The sequence below is a fragment of the Amblyomma americanum genome, chromosome 8, assembly GCF_052857255.1.
Source record: "Amblyomma americanum isolate KBUSLIRL-KWMA chromosome 8, ASM5285725v1, whole genome shotgun sequence".
Classification (NCBI taxonomy): Eukaryota; Metazoa; Arthropoda; class Arachnida; order Ixodida; family Ixodidae; genus Amblyomma; species Amblyomma americanum.
Genome location: NC_135504.1, coordinates 18,324,874 through 18,342,129, shown reverse-complemented (window position 1 = coordinate 18,342,129; position 17,256 = coordinate 18,324,874). Strand labels below are relative to the sequence as shown.

The 17,256-nt window shown below is 49.3% G+C and overlaps 1 protein-coding gene across 1 annotated transcript; it reads right to left on the bottom strand.

Annotated features, from left to right (window-relative positions):
• Window positions 1-246: 246 nt before the first annotated feature.
• On the bottom strand, window positions 247-16,743 carry LOC144101017 (protein argonaute-2-like; the record flags this gene model as incomplete). The annotated part of the gene is given in 4 exon segments (XM_077633999.1): window positions 247-466; window positions 933-2,969; window positions 14,772-15,076; window positions 16,641-16,743. Coding segments are annotated over 4 exon segments (2,605 nt in total), but the record flags the coding sequence as incomplete, so codon positions are not given.
• Window positions 16,744-17,256: the final 513 nt, after the last annotated feature.

Genomic DNA, 17,256 nt, shown 5'->3' with positions numbered 1-17,256 from the left:
AACGTCAAAGTTGGCGCACGCGGAGTTGCTATCTGGGCCCAGAGCTAACAGTCAACCTCTCCTCTATAGTGTGTAAGAAGGCCTAAAATCCCTGTCACTGCATCCATAGTGTGCAAGTTCTGAGCACGTTCAGTTCGCTTCTGCATCATTGGGGAGTTTCAGCGACCCTGTGATCGTGTACGGCTATTAGTACCGACTACTGAGACTGTGCCCCAGATGGCATTTCATTACATCGCACCTGAATACCGAAGTGGCTGCAGAGGTAGAAGTCGAAGTCAAGCGGATGCGTGACAACGGAGTCTACGATGGTGCCGGGCGGCACGTTGCGGCACTTGCCAGCTCCGTCCCGGTCACTGGCGGGCATGAAACGCGTGTGGTGACGCTTCTGGACCACGATGAAGGTCAGCGCCGGCTCGTATGTCTCGTTCGGGGAAAGCTCCTGACATGCCAGTCGGATGGCGCTCACCTGGAAACAAGATCAGGGCGCAGTTGTAGTCCTGAACTGGCCGGCTAATTAGTTAAAACACTGTGTCTTGAGCTTGACACAGGGGATGGACCGGACGACACCAAGGCATGCAGAACTGCTACGAACCGCCGTCTCCGCACCAAGTTAGGAGAAACTTATGGCGCTGTGAGTTAATTGGTATCGTATTCGGAAAACTGGTAGAATCCACATTAATTTGAAGCGTGTCTGATCGGGCTAGCAGTAATTCATGACAGCTAAAAATGCAACTCAGTGCAAGACAAGTGCGATGAACACCAGCGTCGTAGTGTCGTGCGCTGTGGTGTGTTGCATTTCATTAAGACCCGCCAGTTACCGCAGTCGATTATGTTCGTTGTTGAATCCGCGAGACAATATGCTGCTGCCTCTTCCAATTATAAACAACCCACAAAAAGATGTGGGGATATAACTTATTGCATTCGAAACTTACCTCGCGGTTGCGAACCTCCATGAACTGCCCTTCGCTCACTCCGTCCCGGTAGAAGATGATGCGCTCCGGCTTGTGCTTGGTAGCTCGGTAAAAGGCCTTCAGCATGTCTTTCATCATGTCTTTCAGGTCCTTGATGATCTCCAGGCGCGAAGTGGCGGCGGAGTCCTCCATCTGGACACGAATGGAGGCATGGAACTTGTACGGGATGGCATCCAAGCTACCAACGCACGCCGCGATGGACGGCCGGAGCTTGTCCCCGGGCGCCGGGTGAGTCACGTCCGCGCCGATTATGATCACCGGCTTCTGGAAGATGTCTGGCTTCTCCTGGGCCAGCAGGCTGTTGTTGGTGCCGCCCAGCTTGGCGTTGATCTTCTGGCAAAGGTTGGTGATGAGCGCGGCATTGCACTTCTTGGTCACGTTGTTGTCCATCACGCACTGGGTGCGCAGCCCGATCTCGGTCTCGGCTGCCTGCTTGATCTCGGCGTAGTTCGTGTTCTTGGCGAGCACGATGATGACCATCTCGAGCTTTGCCGTCTTGCGCTGCTCCTCGAGCAGGATGTTCCGCATGGGCTTGCGGTTCGCGTCAATCGTGGTCACGTCCAGTGGCTGCTCGATGTGCATGCCCAGTTCCTGGCCGACGCGAATGAGCATCTTGACAAAGTTGTCGAGGCTGTCTCGCTGCGCGAACCGGCTCAGGTTGAGCAGCGTCCAACGGGCCAGCGTGGCCGGCTTGTAGAAGTGACGGCCCCGCAGTTCCCAGGTGCCGTCGCGGGGCTTGCCGACGGAGTTGTTCTCAAAGACCAGCGACGGTGGGTCGAGCACCCGGCCCTTGAGCTGCGTCGGCTCGGTGTTTATCTTGATGCCGAATTCGCGAAGACACTCCTCGCTGCTGCTTACCAGGTCCCGCACCGACTGGCGGATCTCGTTGAAACGCTTGGCCGGGGGCTGGGCCGTGCGCTTGATCATCTCGGATGTCTGGTTCTCGTCCAGTTTCTTCTTGCAGTGCTGCCCTGCGACGATCTCGCAGACCTCCAGCGGGAGGTAGACCGGGTGTGTCTCGCTGCCGGTCTGGATGCAGGGCAGGTTCGGGTAGGAGAGGCGGCCGTAGCGGTTCTGGAAGTAGTTGGCCACCGAGCAACTGGAGCCGTCTTCCATGTTGAAGAAGAGCTTCTTGGCTGGTTCCTTGGTGACACGAACCACCTTGTACTTGCGCGGGTAGGGAAGGTGGGTTACCTTGACGCGCAAACCCCTGAGCTCCTTGTTGAGACGGACGTTCTGGAAGTCCCGCAGTTCTCTGAAGTCTCCGGCCGACATCTCGCGCCGGCCATCGCTGAACAGCTTGCACATGAAGCTGGTCACCGGCAGAGGCTCGTAGAAGGCGGTGGCCGACATGTCGACGTTGAGCATTGGCTTCCACTGAGCAGGCCGCACGCTCGTGTAGTAGCCGAACCAGACTTCTCGGCCACCTCCGAGGGTGTTGTTGTCGTTCGGGAGCGGCGGCTTGAAGAAGGACCGACCGACGGGCATGAGTTTGATCGACGGTCCGTGCCGCATCACGATGTCCACGGCTTGGAGGACCTCCTGGGGAACCTGGCTGACACGGTTGTCGAATACTGCGTGCAGCGCGTCCAGATTCACGGTGGCCGCGTACTGGATCTTGACGATGAACTTCTGAATCCGCTGGTCCTCCTCGAAGTCGACCGTGAAGGTGCGCTCGCGGAACTTGAGCTCACTGCGCGTGTACAGATTCTTGCGGCCGTCGAACGCGGGCATGCAGCCGTTCAGGTCGACCCGGTACTTCTTGACGAGCAGCTCGATGACCAGGCGGTTGATCTTGGTGCTGATGCAGCGGTACTTGCGCTTCTCGGGAATTTTGGCCTCCTTGCGCGTCTCGGAGCAGATCTCCACGTCGTAGTGGAAAACGTTTCCGGTAGGAATGTCAACGCTGAAGTGGTTGGCGGTCAACTGGATCGGCCGACCCAGTTTGCCTTGAGAGGGCCGGCGCGGGAAATGGGATGGAAGGGTCCGCTCGATGTCCTGCAGACCACACCGGGGCAGTCCGCGGCTAAGGCTTAAATTCCTACAGCGCACAACTAGTCTTCAGCATTCATGGACAAACATTTTGAATATTGGAAAATTTGGCAGGTATTGTTATGGAAATATTGGAGGTAACAGTCATAGTCCGAATGTTTCTTTTTTTTTTACTAGCTGGCATCAAGCAGTTAAGACTGCCATAGAAAAAAAATGGGGAACGTTTTTGACGGTAGCAAAAAACGTTACTAAAAAAATGTAAGCGTGCCGACGGGAGATTTGCAGATCTTTTGTCCAGAATTGTCGGGTAGGCAGTTGAATTACGCACATATTCCGCGCGTGAACTACGTCATGGCCACTGCGTAGCTTCTATATGTAAACTCCTCCATACATCGGTTAATCTATGCAAGTTAAGATATGCTGAGTTGCGCGTCACGCTGCTGATATCGAGAAGTCAAAATTATCTCGGCAAAGTAAGGAGAGAAACCAAAGTGAATGGAATGCAGTGGCCAGATTGTCACGTCTCTACGCTGCGGATGAGAACTCGTGATTTTGTTTCGGTCACTTTTTCGCCTGTGGACTACTAGCACGGAATCAACTCCTGTGAGCTATTAATCGACCGCAGTACTCTTTCTTATCTTTTGCTTGTAGAGTACCACAAATTTCGAGACAAACGCGAAAAATTCAAATTTCAGAGACTCCTGTGGGGCGAAGTGAGAGCTGTGGGCAACCTGACGTTTGCAGCGTCAGTCGCGGTGGTGTAACAGAGGCCAGCGAGAGGACCAAGCATTCTTTAAAAAATGAAGACACCAAATTTTTGGCGATGTAAACAAAAAATGAGCTCTGTTTTGTCGTTTCAATTAATTGAAACTTCATTGAACTGTTGCAGAAGCCCGGGAGGCAGCAAATGAACAAAGAGCTATATGTTAGTTTTTGTATGCTTCATAAGACCTGGTGCTCACTATTGATGTCACAACAGTATTTCGACTGCTGAAAGCGAAACTGAAACTGCATTAGGCGCTGAGCGTAGGCGAATTTCAAGTGTGATTGATTTTTACTAATAATGTGTGCGTACGTGTTGGTGTTGGGTTTTATGGCGCAAAAGCAGCTGAGGCTATCATGCACAGGGTTGGTAAGATCGCACTGGGGCGCCGGCGGACAACTAGTTCTTGGAAAAAATCCATTACCTGGTGACATTTCTTTCTGTTATTAATCTAACTACTCGTGGCAGGTCTACTACTGCATTCTCTGCTAGGAGCATGCAGCGGTGGAAAGGGACGTGTTTGTGGTGAAATTTCGAGATTCCTGCATGAAAACGTATGCACGCCACATTCACAAAAAGGATTTTCTTTGTCAGAAATATCTTACACATCCCTCGAAAGCTCGCATACACACTGAAAATTTCGGCGAGCACATTGAGCGAGCCCGTAGTGCTTTTACACAACCACATGCCAATTTCCGTGCTTCGTTGAAGCCATCAAGTGACGCGCATCAAGTAGCTGCATAGGCCACGTCTGGAGTATCTGAGCAAGCAACGCAATTAAGCACGCGTCTCTGATCATTCTCAATGTGCTGTCTGAATCCCCTCAATGAATTGAAAATTGTTTTTTGAACAAAGTAAATGGAGCAGTAGACGTCTCTCGTATGCCGCGTAACGATGAGTTGCGCAAAAGGGACGTCCGCATGAAAGAAGACGGGACTGCGTTGTCCCGTCTTCATTGTGATCATTTGAATGTCGCTTTTGTGCTACCCATCTTTACGCTACTGTGAAGCATTTTGCTAAATCACATATGTCGTTGGATATCAGAAGCGCGCCGTAGAGGAAGGCAGGAAGGTGGTAGTGAAAGAAGAAAATGAAGGAAGAGGTACAGTGGAGGTCTGCGGAATAATTTCCTCCATTAATTCCAGAAGGATGCCGCTCACCTCCTATTCAGCCCATACTTTCGACATCAGGCCCTCCCATTGGTCGGACGCCGTCTCCTTTCCTCTTCCCCCGCGGTGCCAAAAAACGCGAGCAGCGCATGCAAGCACCGATGTCGTACGTAGCACGATCATTCCGAAGACTGGTTGAGCATCACGTAGGGGGAGCCACAGTCCACAAGGGAAGAGGAGCAGCGAAGCAGGAGAGAGGATATTGCGCGCTACCTTTGTCCGCTCAAGGATGTTAGTAGACTTCGCATCGCGTGGCATTTCTGAAGTCTAGTTATAAAATGTTTAATGGAAAAGAGGCCCTCACGTGACAAGGCAGCGGTAGCTCCTATCGAAGTTTCACTTTGGCTTGCTGCGCAGCGCAAGGCCTGCACTTGATTTTTTTAGACGCGCCTTGGGCGCCATATATGGAACCTGGCCTGCACTTGAATTTTTTAAAACGCGCCTTGGCCGCTATATATGGAACCTGATGGTTCCATATATAGCCCAAGGCGCGTCTAAAATATTCAAGTCCAGGACTTGCGCTGCGCAGCTGATACCAGCTCGGTACGGTACGGTGCATGCACTGAAAACGCCACTAACCAAGCCATGGCTTGCAGTCTGGCAACTATCAAGGGCCAAGCTGGAGTTACTACAATTAATAGTACCGATCATAGGTACGATCAGTGGTCAGTGGGTATCACGTGATATTTGTTTACACTGCGACGGTTCATGGAGCCTTATGGCTTATGCGTCTTCAGTCGGGCAACTGTGCTAGTCCTAGTGCTGCGATGCTGAGAGTGCTGTCCGTGACCGACGCATTGAGCAGAGATCCCACGCTTCGCAGCATTTCAGCTGCACAAGAGCATGCGAGGATGCCGTTTTGCTGCGTCGTTGGCTGTTTCAACGCGCAAATGACGGAAAACGCTTCATGCGCTTTCCGTTGGGGAAAAAGGACAGCGCTCGGCTACGCGCATGGCTGCAGCTCGTGAGCCGCGATGATTTCGAGCCCACTCCGTACTCAAGGATTTGTGAGGTGAGGCTGTTTGTAGTGCAGTTGTGATTTAAATGATCGCTTTGTTGAAAATTTAATCACCGCACGCTGGTTAAGTTTGTCTCCGCGTTTGCATGCCGTTGTGCGGACGTCTAAACGCGCAAGGAACTCTTATTAACGCTGGTGCATTCAGTGTGGACCTTTGCCCCCTTGTTTATGGGTCCTGTTCATGTTACGTAAATTTCCGCGTTCCATTTCGCAAATCCATGTTGCTTCAAGGTTTTTCATCCTTGAATATGACATGAAACTTGACACCAATAGCAAGTAAACAGAATGCATTCTTTGCACATTGAGTAACGAATCCACCAAAAGACTTTCAGTGCATTTTCACAGCCTATACGATGTAACTGAGCATATACGATGTAGCGTGTTTTTAAATGCCGTAACTTATGTAGTTCAAAAACAGCGCACTGCGATAGCTCTTGTACCTCAATTGTCAAAAACTTAGGTTATCCCATAAGTTCTAATGTGATGCTGGTGATTTTCAATAATTTAGTAGCAAATTTGAGAGGGAGGCGCTGAAGGAAATTTAAAGCATTCAACAATGTTTGCATTCACTAAAATTATCCTTGTTTGCTGATTGTTTACTATTGTTTGTTAGGCCCACTTTGAAGAGAGCCAGTATTGAAACAGGTAGGTCTGACAGCCAAAAGCTCCTCAAGTGGAATGCTGTTCCAACAATTCCACCATGTGACAACCGGCAAAAACAGCCTAAGCGAAAGGTTTCCAGGAGGTTAGACAGTGACCAAGCGCATGGTATAGCATTTAGCTGATACAATGCTATATATCTTATCATGCATGACTTCGATGATGTGTAATGTTTCTGATTTTCTTGGAACTTCAGACACATTGGCTACCACCGAGGTGGTTGCTGTCTCTACCACATTTCCCGGCAATGTGCATGACTCTGATGTGCAGCTTCCTACACTAGAGATCGAAGCTCAGCCTAATGAGACAGGTAAGCATATCCGTGTGCGAAAGTGGATATAGTTCACTGAGGCATAGGTGTGTATGGGTGAGTTAGTAATCTATAATTTCAAGTCCATGGCACAAAAGAAAAAGACCAGGAGTAACATAATAAGGCATGTGACGCATTGTGTCATGCACTTTACTGTGTTCATCTTTTTTGTGCAGTGAACGTGAAGTATATATTCTCGACAGAATTTGGCCGGGAGTTGTGTTAAAGATATTTAATATAAAAAATCTGAATGCGTTCGAGCTTTCCAGAAGCCCACATAACAACATAATTGGTTGTATTTGTCTTCAAACCTGTCATTCTATTAGTGTGACTTCTTGATTGTATAGAAAGCATTTCCTTATTTGACCGCGTGATGTTTACGTTTCAGGTGTGTGCGAGCAGGGCGGCAGCCAATGAAGAACAGCGTTTATTGCCGAAAACACTGCTAAAATTCCGGGTAGCGGCGTGCAGTCTTCATCAGTGCATCCGTGAGGACACCGCTGAACACTTCAAGTGCAAAGCGGATTCGCTACAGAAGCATATCAGGAAGCTTGAAACATAGCTAGAAGGTGTTCGTGAGCATCTGACTGAACTCAATTTGGATCTTGGTCCGCGTGAGGCACTGACTGTATTAGTGTGCTTGTAGAGCAGCTAGGAGGGCTGTAAATACAGTGCACAGTGATGCGATTTCCTCGAGTCCTTTTGGAGCAAGAAAATGAGATTTCGTAGCAGCCATAAAGTATAATCTGAAGCAGAAAAGCAGGCTTTTGCACCATTGGGACACACGCTTTGGAGGGGTAAACCGTGCTTCAGCGAAGCAGCTTTGCTTCTATAAATCGTAATAAGCTACCTGTCAGTTCGGCACAGATTATTTAAAATAGCTGGATGTAGTAGAATTTGCCTTTTGGTGTGATTGGTGTAACGATCACATTACTGAGGGTATGAGCCTGAAGGCATTAAAGCTCAATGGGGTCTAAATAAGAGGAAAAATTACGTATACTACGTATACTAGTAGTAAAATGCCATCTCTGTGCTTACGTTTTCAGCTGCACAAACATTTGTTGGCATGAAGCCAAAATATCAATGTTTGTGTTCAGGTTTTATGTGTATTTTTCTCATTCAGTTTTCATTTCTTGTACTAATTCTTTGAAAATTTAAGCAGAACTGACTTAATGACATGCAGCTTAATATGTTTGATAATCGTTACCAGGGAGAATTAAAAATAATGCTGTGCTCACATTTTTTAGTACTTCACGAGATGTCTTGTTGCTCCCTGGGTTAAGATACTTTTGCATCACTAATGCACATACAGTTCACCAGTTCATTCTCAGCGATAAGAACAAAACTAAGTGCATGGCGTGATTTTTTTCGCCTATTTTTGTTTTTTCAGGAAGCAAGCTTGCGCACCTTGCCCCCGGCCAAGTCCAGAATGTTGCTAACTGTGATCAACGTGGCAACAGGTGGGCTAACAACACTGTCCAGAAAGGCCTGCAAATTCACTTGGCATGTGGAAACAGGAGCTGCAGCCTCCTGAAGGAGGACGTTATTCCTTTACCGTCAGAACGCACCCTGCAGAGGCGTATTGAGGAAGGGAAGTTTTAACAAGGTGTGTATGCAAACTTCAATGGCTCATGTTGCCACTACGGACTTATTAGGCAGCAGTGTAAGCACTACATGCTTCCCTTTATTTTTAATGAATCCTTGAGTAACCGCTGCCTCCACTCAAGGCCGAGCTCGACACAATGAGGCCAAAGGAGAAACATTGCGCAATCTTGGTTGATGAGATGCAGCTCACTGCTGGACCCAACCGTCAAGAAACTAATTGGCCTTGCAACGAATCCACTCTCCAATCCAGTGCCCGAGAGCGAGCGGACCTATGCGACACACGGTCTAGTCGTCATGCTTACTGGACTCTTGTCTCGCTGAAAGCAAGTTGTTGGCTACCACCATATTTTCGGCCCTTTTAAGCCTATGCGTTCATGCATTTGCTGTCGTTGCAAACGAGCAAGCAATATGTTGTTACATGGGAGGATGGAAGAAAGCGAACGTGAAGTGGAGCAGAAGATGATTGAAAGTTTTTGTGAAGAGAGTGCGAGCAAGAAAGCGGAGGAAGGTACAACAGAAGCATGCGGAGGAAGTGGAGGACGAGGTTACCAAACGAGGAAACAACGCTGCATAAGGGATGGTCTGTCGGGAGTGGCTAAGACAGGTCTCTCGTACCCTCCTTCCAGCTCTTCCTATGCCAGAGGCTTGAAGAAGGCTGTAACGAGGAGAGAGTGCACTGCGGTGGGAGGCTGGGAAGGGTTCGCTGGTATGATAACGCAGAGTGTGAAAGCGGCCCAGCACGCCACAAAGGAATCGTCAGTTGTATGATAGCAGGTGAGCGCCATAGATTCAGTCACCCTCACGGGAAGGTGTTGAGGTGCAGGAATTTATTTGTTGAGCATTTCAGAACAGGTTACTCGACAGCCTGTTCTAATTTGCATTGCGTTTTCGTTTTGCCTTCAGGTTGATTTCAAGGCATAATTGTCGCAGTAAGAGATGATATTACTGCAAAGAAGAATATCTGAACAGCTGAGCTCAAAATTTGCACTACAAAAACTGCTATTGCCAACCAGTTTTTCAGTATATCTGTATGTGCTCAGTGGAAGCCAATGTAATCCAGCATGATGTTGGCATTTGCGTCTGTTATGATGCCATTGGGCTATTTTGAACTAAGACGTTTACTGAAAAGGGAACCCTGAAACTGCCTGAGAATCACACAATTTCCTTAAAAGTTTGGTTGGTTTATTGGGTTTAATGTCCCAAATTTGCTCAGGCTGTGAGGAATGCTTTTTCGAAAAGTAAACGAATTATCACACTCCTCACCATGCATGAAAAAATTTCTCTTATCATTGAACTAGGACTTGTGTCACATAGTAGCTGTCGAAGCACTCTAGGACTTTCAGGACGCAATGAAGATTGCTGTACTTTCATTATGCTCAGGAGAAACAGCATGTGAGGGCCTGTAGTGGCTGAATGTTGTTTTTCTTGTTCCGTGAAGAACTGTGCCATGCCGGATATTTGTAGTGCAACTGTTCTTTTTTAATGCTGCTTTGTTTTTAGAACTTTTTGTATTGCCGCTAAGTCATTAGTTTCTCTGCCTACTGCTCTTTCCATTGCCAACTGAAAACGTGACTGCAGCCTTGTGTACAATCTAAACCAGCATAAACCTCGTCGTAGTACATTTTTTCTTTAGTAAATCAACATCAACCCATTCGACACTTTTTTGTTTTCATTCTGTTGCAGGGGACTCCATCGATGGCAACATTTTGAAAGATTTCCTGTTTTCTGTAATTGAAAAGTGAGAAGTGGCTGGGTGTCACGTGGATGCTGTGATTTATGACATGGGGCCCAGCAACAAGACAAGAGATGTGGCATCTCTGCAACTCGCTCAGTCAAGCCCGTGGTGTCGTGCAGTCATCAGTGTGCGGCCAACAGTGGTTGACAGCTGTACTTCTTGGCTGATGCTACGCATGTTCTAAAAACATAAGAGGTCACTTAGTGAGGGGCCAGTCATTGTTTCTGCCTGCTGCCATCATGACCAAGTACGAGCTTCCAACTGACGAGGTGCGTGCAAGCAAAGATTCCATACATTCTATGCCCATACGGTCAGGGTAATCAGGCAGGCACTCTGAATTGAGGAACCTAATTCTGTAATGATGGACTTAGTGGGCATGACTGAATTCCACAATAACTTGCATTCTACTTCAAACTTCAGTTTTGTTCAAAATCACATTTAATTGTGCAGTGTAACAGGGATATTGTGATATTGCTTGAGCTGGGGTCTTTTAAGATACGGTAAGGTTTAAACCATATTCAAATATGTTTTGTGCTTCTCGCAGGTGTCTGTGAAGCACATCAGGGAACTTTCTGTAATTGACGCAGAACGAGACTTTAAGTTGGCCCCTCACATCGGCACTGCAATGACCCTTCGCAAGATGCGCATTATGATGCAGCGGCTTTTGTGAAGGAAATCATGGATATTTTTGCACACATTTCCATAAAATCCGAAACTGCGAAGGAAGTGTTCAAGCCTGCCCAAGCTGGTGTGCTCATCACAACATATCGTGCACTCCACATTCAACACCGGCTTATAAGTGTCCACAAGTTCAAGTTTGTGTTGTTGTGCAGGCTGACACAGGATGCCTTGGAGAACCTGTCCTCCTGCATTCGCTCGAGACACCCAGTGCTGAGGCCACTAGAGTTTAAACTGAAGCTGAGGCTCATAATGTTGAGTCAGTTGTTTAAACTAAGCACCAAGTGAGAGCCAACAAGAGGCATTCCACAATGAACGGCCTGGGTTTAATTTAGGCCACCTTGAGACGTATGCCGAAATTTTGTCCACGTGTGGGTGCTTATGTTTGTGGCCTCCATCAGAATGCGAGCGTGAGCTGGTGCACTGCAGCAGCACACACGCAGAAGAGAGCGATGAAGTACACGTAGCATCGTTAGATAAAGAATGTTCTTTAAACATGGCACAACAATCTAGGGAGGCGTAACGAAGCCCGTTGATGACCTCCGGAACAAAATAAAGGACATCAGGGTGCAGCTGCCCATGCTACTCCAGGCATTGAACGTGAGCAACGATCACGGAGAGATCAACTAGCCGATGGAGCACTACATGTCCTATCTCTACTGCTTGAGACCGGCAACAAACGGCGACTACGGCCCTAGCTGTACACATAAGCCACGACTCCACCCATGTAGAGACGAAGACAATGGGACACGTCCCTATTCTTCAACTGGCATCCCAGGTGTGACTGCAGAAATGCAATGCCAACTTGCCCAAGCAATGCTACGGAACACACATCCACTTCAAATGCATTCGTCTGGAGCCGCGGCAAATCAAATTCGCACCTTTGATGGTACCATTTGAGAGAGCCTGACGGAGTGGCTTAAAGAGGCCGAACGCATCGCCTCCCTCGCGAACTGGATGGGACGTCTCACAATGCTGAATGCGTCCCTCGCGACTGTGATGTCAGGCCAAACTGTGCCCAATCTGGAGGCCGGAAAGCTGTGACAGTTTCTGCTAACAGCTGATGACCTACACAGCCTTAATATGCGGCAGCAGTGTGGGATGCGCATAATAGACAGGAGATCGCACAAGTGGAGTGCGCAAAGCAAAAAATATTGGACAGATTCTCCAAGTGCATTAATTGAAAACAGTAATTTACAGCCTCTAGCAATAAGAAGAAAAGTTAGCTCTCTCGTACTGCTTCACAGTTATATCTCTAACAATTTGAAAGTTTTTTTAATTGTATCGAATTGCCCTGTACTAGAGAAACATGTTCGCGAGCATGTGTTAGCCACAATTCTTGCATGAGCCAATGGGTTTAAGTGCACTTCTTTTCTGCAATACTTTGTGAAGAAAATGGAGAATTTATTATGCGCCACCTAGAATTGTTCCGATTACTGTTGACCTGGTCTATATTACGACTTGTAGCTCTTGTGGCTGATGGTTTTTATGGATTTTACATTTTAGTTGAATGACCCTCTTTTTCGTTGCAGTCATATTCTTGAAAGGACTACTTTCTTAGATCAGTAGCATGACATGACTTCAGCCATGTGTTTACATATTTTCAAATGTAACATGGCCTTTTTTATGTGTATATGTGCCTGCAAAAATTTTTTCCTTGTGTTACCTTTGCATTGTGTGTACTGATATGCTCCCAAACGCCTGGTCACTTTGTGTGCATGTGTGTGTGCGTGCATGTACATGCACACAAGTCATATTGCAATGATATGCTTGCTAGCAGTTGCCTGTTAGTATGGCAATCATCTTTTCTCATGCTAAAGTATAAAATTGCTTTTTCTTTCCATGCAGATGTTTTGTTTCATCTGCTGCCAGTTTAGTTCCTGTTGTCTGGAGGCATATGAAGCATTTGTTGTGTCGCAGCTGCAGTGTTCTCAAAAGGATTGCAGTTTGTTCATGCTGTCATTTGTCTACATTGTTTTTAACACTGATTGAATTTGTATGTTATATAAGGTGGTATCTCGTGAATAAAAATATTCTCTTGGGATGTTGACTTGGTAGCACTGCTTTCATGCGTTAAGTGCTTTTGGCTCCAGATAGTGGTTATTTTTTACGGAGTCGAATCTCAGTAAATGAAAACTGCTCAATGAAATTGCAGAGAACAGCGCCTTGAGTTTTTGGTCATGTTCACTGCATTACAAACCAGAAAGAGTATCCAAGCTAGACTCAAACTAAATAGCACGTCATCATTGTCATTATGAAATTGTATGCCGCACTTTATTTCCAGTATTCCTGAGTGTGGTACTAAAGCCACCAGATGTTAGGGTTTCCCATAATTTCCTTGCGGTTCTTTTAATCAAGGTGGAATGAAATACGTGTACGGATACTGCCCAGAACCACTATCAGTGAAGCATGCACTTTACAATTCGCTGTCTCTTTGTCCCCAAAAATTAAATCCAAAGCATGTGGCCGGTCCAGCGCGTACTGGGCTGTGTTCCTTTCCGTGTTTTCAATAAGCAATTTTTTTCAAATTTGAAAGCATTTGCGGTCGGGTGGCAAGGTTTTCTCAAGTTATGACAAGCAGAAGAAGCTGTGTGCTTCCCGAACATTAGCCGGCGAGCAGCAGCGAGCAAGCAAACGGACGCTGAAAATCGAATGCCTGCGTTAGTCTATTGCAAGATTATGCCATTGTCTGTAACCAGCCCGCAAAGTTTCACAGAATTATTGTGATTCCTGTACTCCGGAAGCGTGCTGACCATCGAGTTACACTGGCTACAAGTTGCGAATACGCGTGCAGACTGCTCGCTGCAGCTCGCTTCCGGATTAAGCCGCTGTTTGAAGCAGTCGCCAGTGCGCAGAGCGTTATTTTACCTCCAGCGGGGTTACCCTTTCCTTAATCACCGTGAATTGCTCAGCCGGAGTCGTTTTGGGACGTTGAACCCAATAAACCAAACCATTCTTCAGTTACCTCACAGTGATTTCGCGATGTATCCACCTGGCCTCGTAAGAGCCGGCGTCACGCGCATGCTTGCGAAAGCGCGTGATCTCTGACATCCGATCTTCATGTACGGGCTGGCCAAACTGAAGACTACCGTGAAAGATGCCAGGATCACCAATTGCTGGCCAGCAGCCACACGCAATAGGCGCATGATTAATAATAATAATGGGTTTTGGGGAAAGGGAATGGCGCAGTATCTGTCTCATCTATCGTTGGACACCTGATCCGCGCCGTAGGAAGAAGGGATAAATGAGGGAGTGAAAGAATAGGTGCCGTAGTGGAGGGCTCCGGAATAATTTCGACGACCTGGGGATCTTTAACCTGCACTGACATCGCTCAGCACACGGGTGCCTTAGCGTCTTTCCTCCATAAAAACGCAACCGCCGCTGTCGGGTTCGAACCCGGGAACTCCGGATCAGTAGCCGATTGCCCTAAAGGGCGTTTAGGCGCCATCCTTTCAGATCGGCGTTCAGGAGACGTCTGGATTGGGATGCGACAGTGTGTTGCAGCTTTGCCAAGGTGTCCACGGAACGCCATCGACCGTTCGGCGCGACGCCATGCCCTTTGGACAAATTAAGGAAAGTAAATGACGCCATGCAAGCTCACATATCTCAGTGGACACCCGAACCGCGCCGTAAGATCAAACTATCTAGAGCCGCGCGACGTGCCCCGCCACTGCGCACGCGCAGGTTGGTGCCGACGTGGCAGGCAGGCGCGCTGTTGACGGAAATATGGCGCCACCTGGCGCCCCCAGGGTGAAGTGCGCATGCGCGGTACGACTAACTATCGACATGCTACGACGGCTTTACCGCCCACACCCTCGGCTTCAGACACGTCCGTGGGGGCACGCAGAAGTAGCAGCAGCCGCCACTCACCCGAATCTTGAGCTCGTCATTCTGCAGTTTGTTGTGGCCGACGCCGTTAGGGGTCAGCACAGGCGCGACCATCGGCGATGGCGAGCCTTCCGTGGGCGCCACAGTGGGAGCCCCGTTGCCGTTGGCGGTGCCTCCGCCGCGGGTGGTGACGCTGGTGACTGCGGTGATGCAGTCAGAGCTGGAGCGAAGCTGAGGCGGGGCCGCTGTGACCACCCGCTGCTGCATTGCGTGCGCGAACGAACTATGGGCGGCGCCATTCAAAGGGAGAGCCGGTGGGGCGGCCGGCGAGCGTCCGGTAGCTCCTCCTGGACCAAAGGGAAGAAGTCAGCATCACCGATATCGACAAGGCTTACCGACGCGTGACCGGTTTTGCCAACAAGGCATGACCACACAGCTCCGAGCACTAATGGGCGTTTCACTATTGCGCACCTGCAAGAATGGGCTATGCATATGTTAAGTCGCTGAAGACATGATAACCCCGCCTTCTGCGGAGCACCCGCCTCGAACGTGGTTGGGCACGACTCCCGCTCACGGCCGGTTACCCACCGGTTTCCTCAAAATGGGCACAAGCTATGCCCCGGCCTGGTGCTCGGCTTGCATGGCTTGACAATGGAGCGCACGCCTTCAAATGCCGTCACTGTGGCCTTGAAGAAGCACATAGGAAATAAGTTAGATATCGCATTTGGTCAAAGCGCACTTGGGCTTCAGCTGAATTTTTTTCTGAAAATCAAATAAAAATCGCAGGAAGGCGAGGGAAGGTTGTTGAAGCTGGTTAAGCTAACCCATGAGGTAAGCCTATCGAACCAAGTATGCTTTTCAGATAAAAGTATAGCAGGGGCCTAATCGGAAGCAGCGGGCGACATGCCGCGTTGTGGTTAATGTATGGCAAGGAGACAAGATCGACAAGACCATTGTGAACCTATCCATTCAGGGGTTGGAGACGCGCCGGAGGAAAAAAAAGTGTGTTAACGCCATCCGACGCGTCGCAATGACTGCCACCTCGGCTACATTACAGCGCGAAAAACAAGACTGGTTACTCCCTTTACACCCATTCTAGCGGCCTCGCACCGGAGCAGCGACAAAGGCGCTAATTTAAACAAAAAGGTGCACGGCAAAGCTCGTCGCCTCACCGCAACCAAACACAAAGTTCGCGCGCCCTTAATGTAATAATAATAATTGGTTTTGGGGGAAAGGAAATGGCGCAGTATCTGTCTCATATATCGTTGGACACCTGAACCGCACCGTAAGGGAAGGGTAAAGGAGGGAGTGAAAGGAGAAAGGAAGAGAAGTGCCGTAGTGGAGGGCTCCTGAATAATTTCGACCACCTGGGGATCTTTAACGTGCACTGACATCGCACAGCACACGGGCGCCATAGCGTTTTTCCTCCATAAAAACGCAGCCGCCGCGGTCGGGTTCGCGCCTTTAGGCAAGACGCAATCGCGTGTGCCTCGCGCGACAGGCCGGTTGCACTAACCTATGGGTTAGACCTAACGCGTTACTGCAAGCAGACCTAAAAATAGTGGCGAAAAAAAAACGCCACCTGCACTTTTCATCTCCGCTGAAGAAATATCGCGGAAGAGCGTCAAGCATCGCGAAAACCGATGACGAAATCAGCTTCGGTCAAAACCGAATCGCAACTCAAGCTAAAAGCGGCATCGCGCGCGGGACATCGCGACTTTGCCGCGCCGTACCAAACCGACAAGGCCGCGCGGTGACCGCCTACGGTCGTTACGCCAAACTAAGCCATCTAGTCAGACGGGGTGGCCCGACAAGCAGCGATTCGGATGGCGACCCATGGCCTCCGCGATAGGCTCCGGCAGCGCGCCGCGTCTATCACGGAAGCCACTGCGGGCCATGGAAAGCGCTCACCTCTTCCACGGCCTCGCGGCCGCGCCAGCGGGACGGTCTGCATGGCGGACACAGCGACCGCACGGCCGATGAACGAGCTCCTTCTGGAGTGAGCCGGGGGAACGTGCCTCGCGCCTAGCCTCCTGCCCGGATGGGTGCGGCCGCCGGGCCGGGCCAATGGGGGAGCGAGCCATTGTTAAATCCGCGCTGTGACGTCACAGACGAGGGAAAGGGGCGGGGTGGGCGAGTGAGCGCGGTCATGCCACCGGTTGGTGGTATGCGCTTCTTCGCCGTCGTCGTTGCGGAGCTATAATTTGGTCAAGAAGCGGGACTGCAGCGGTTAACAGCCCTGCCAAACGTCATGGCCGGCGCGATCACGTGCGGCTTCGCACCTTCGCTTATGGCGTCACGGCCGGTGGACAAGTGAAAGGACTTCCTAGGCTGCGCGTAGAAGCTTATAACCAAGGGGAATAAGCGAGTTTAACTTCAGTTTTTCCATTTGTGACTCTCGGAGAACATCACCGTGAGGCACTGTTCTACAGCCTCGTAAGTTACACGTATGAAGAGTTTCTGCCATTAGTAGCCATGCCACGGGAGGGTCAAAATTTAGGGGTGGCCCGGGCCAAATTTGGAGGTC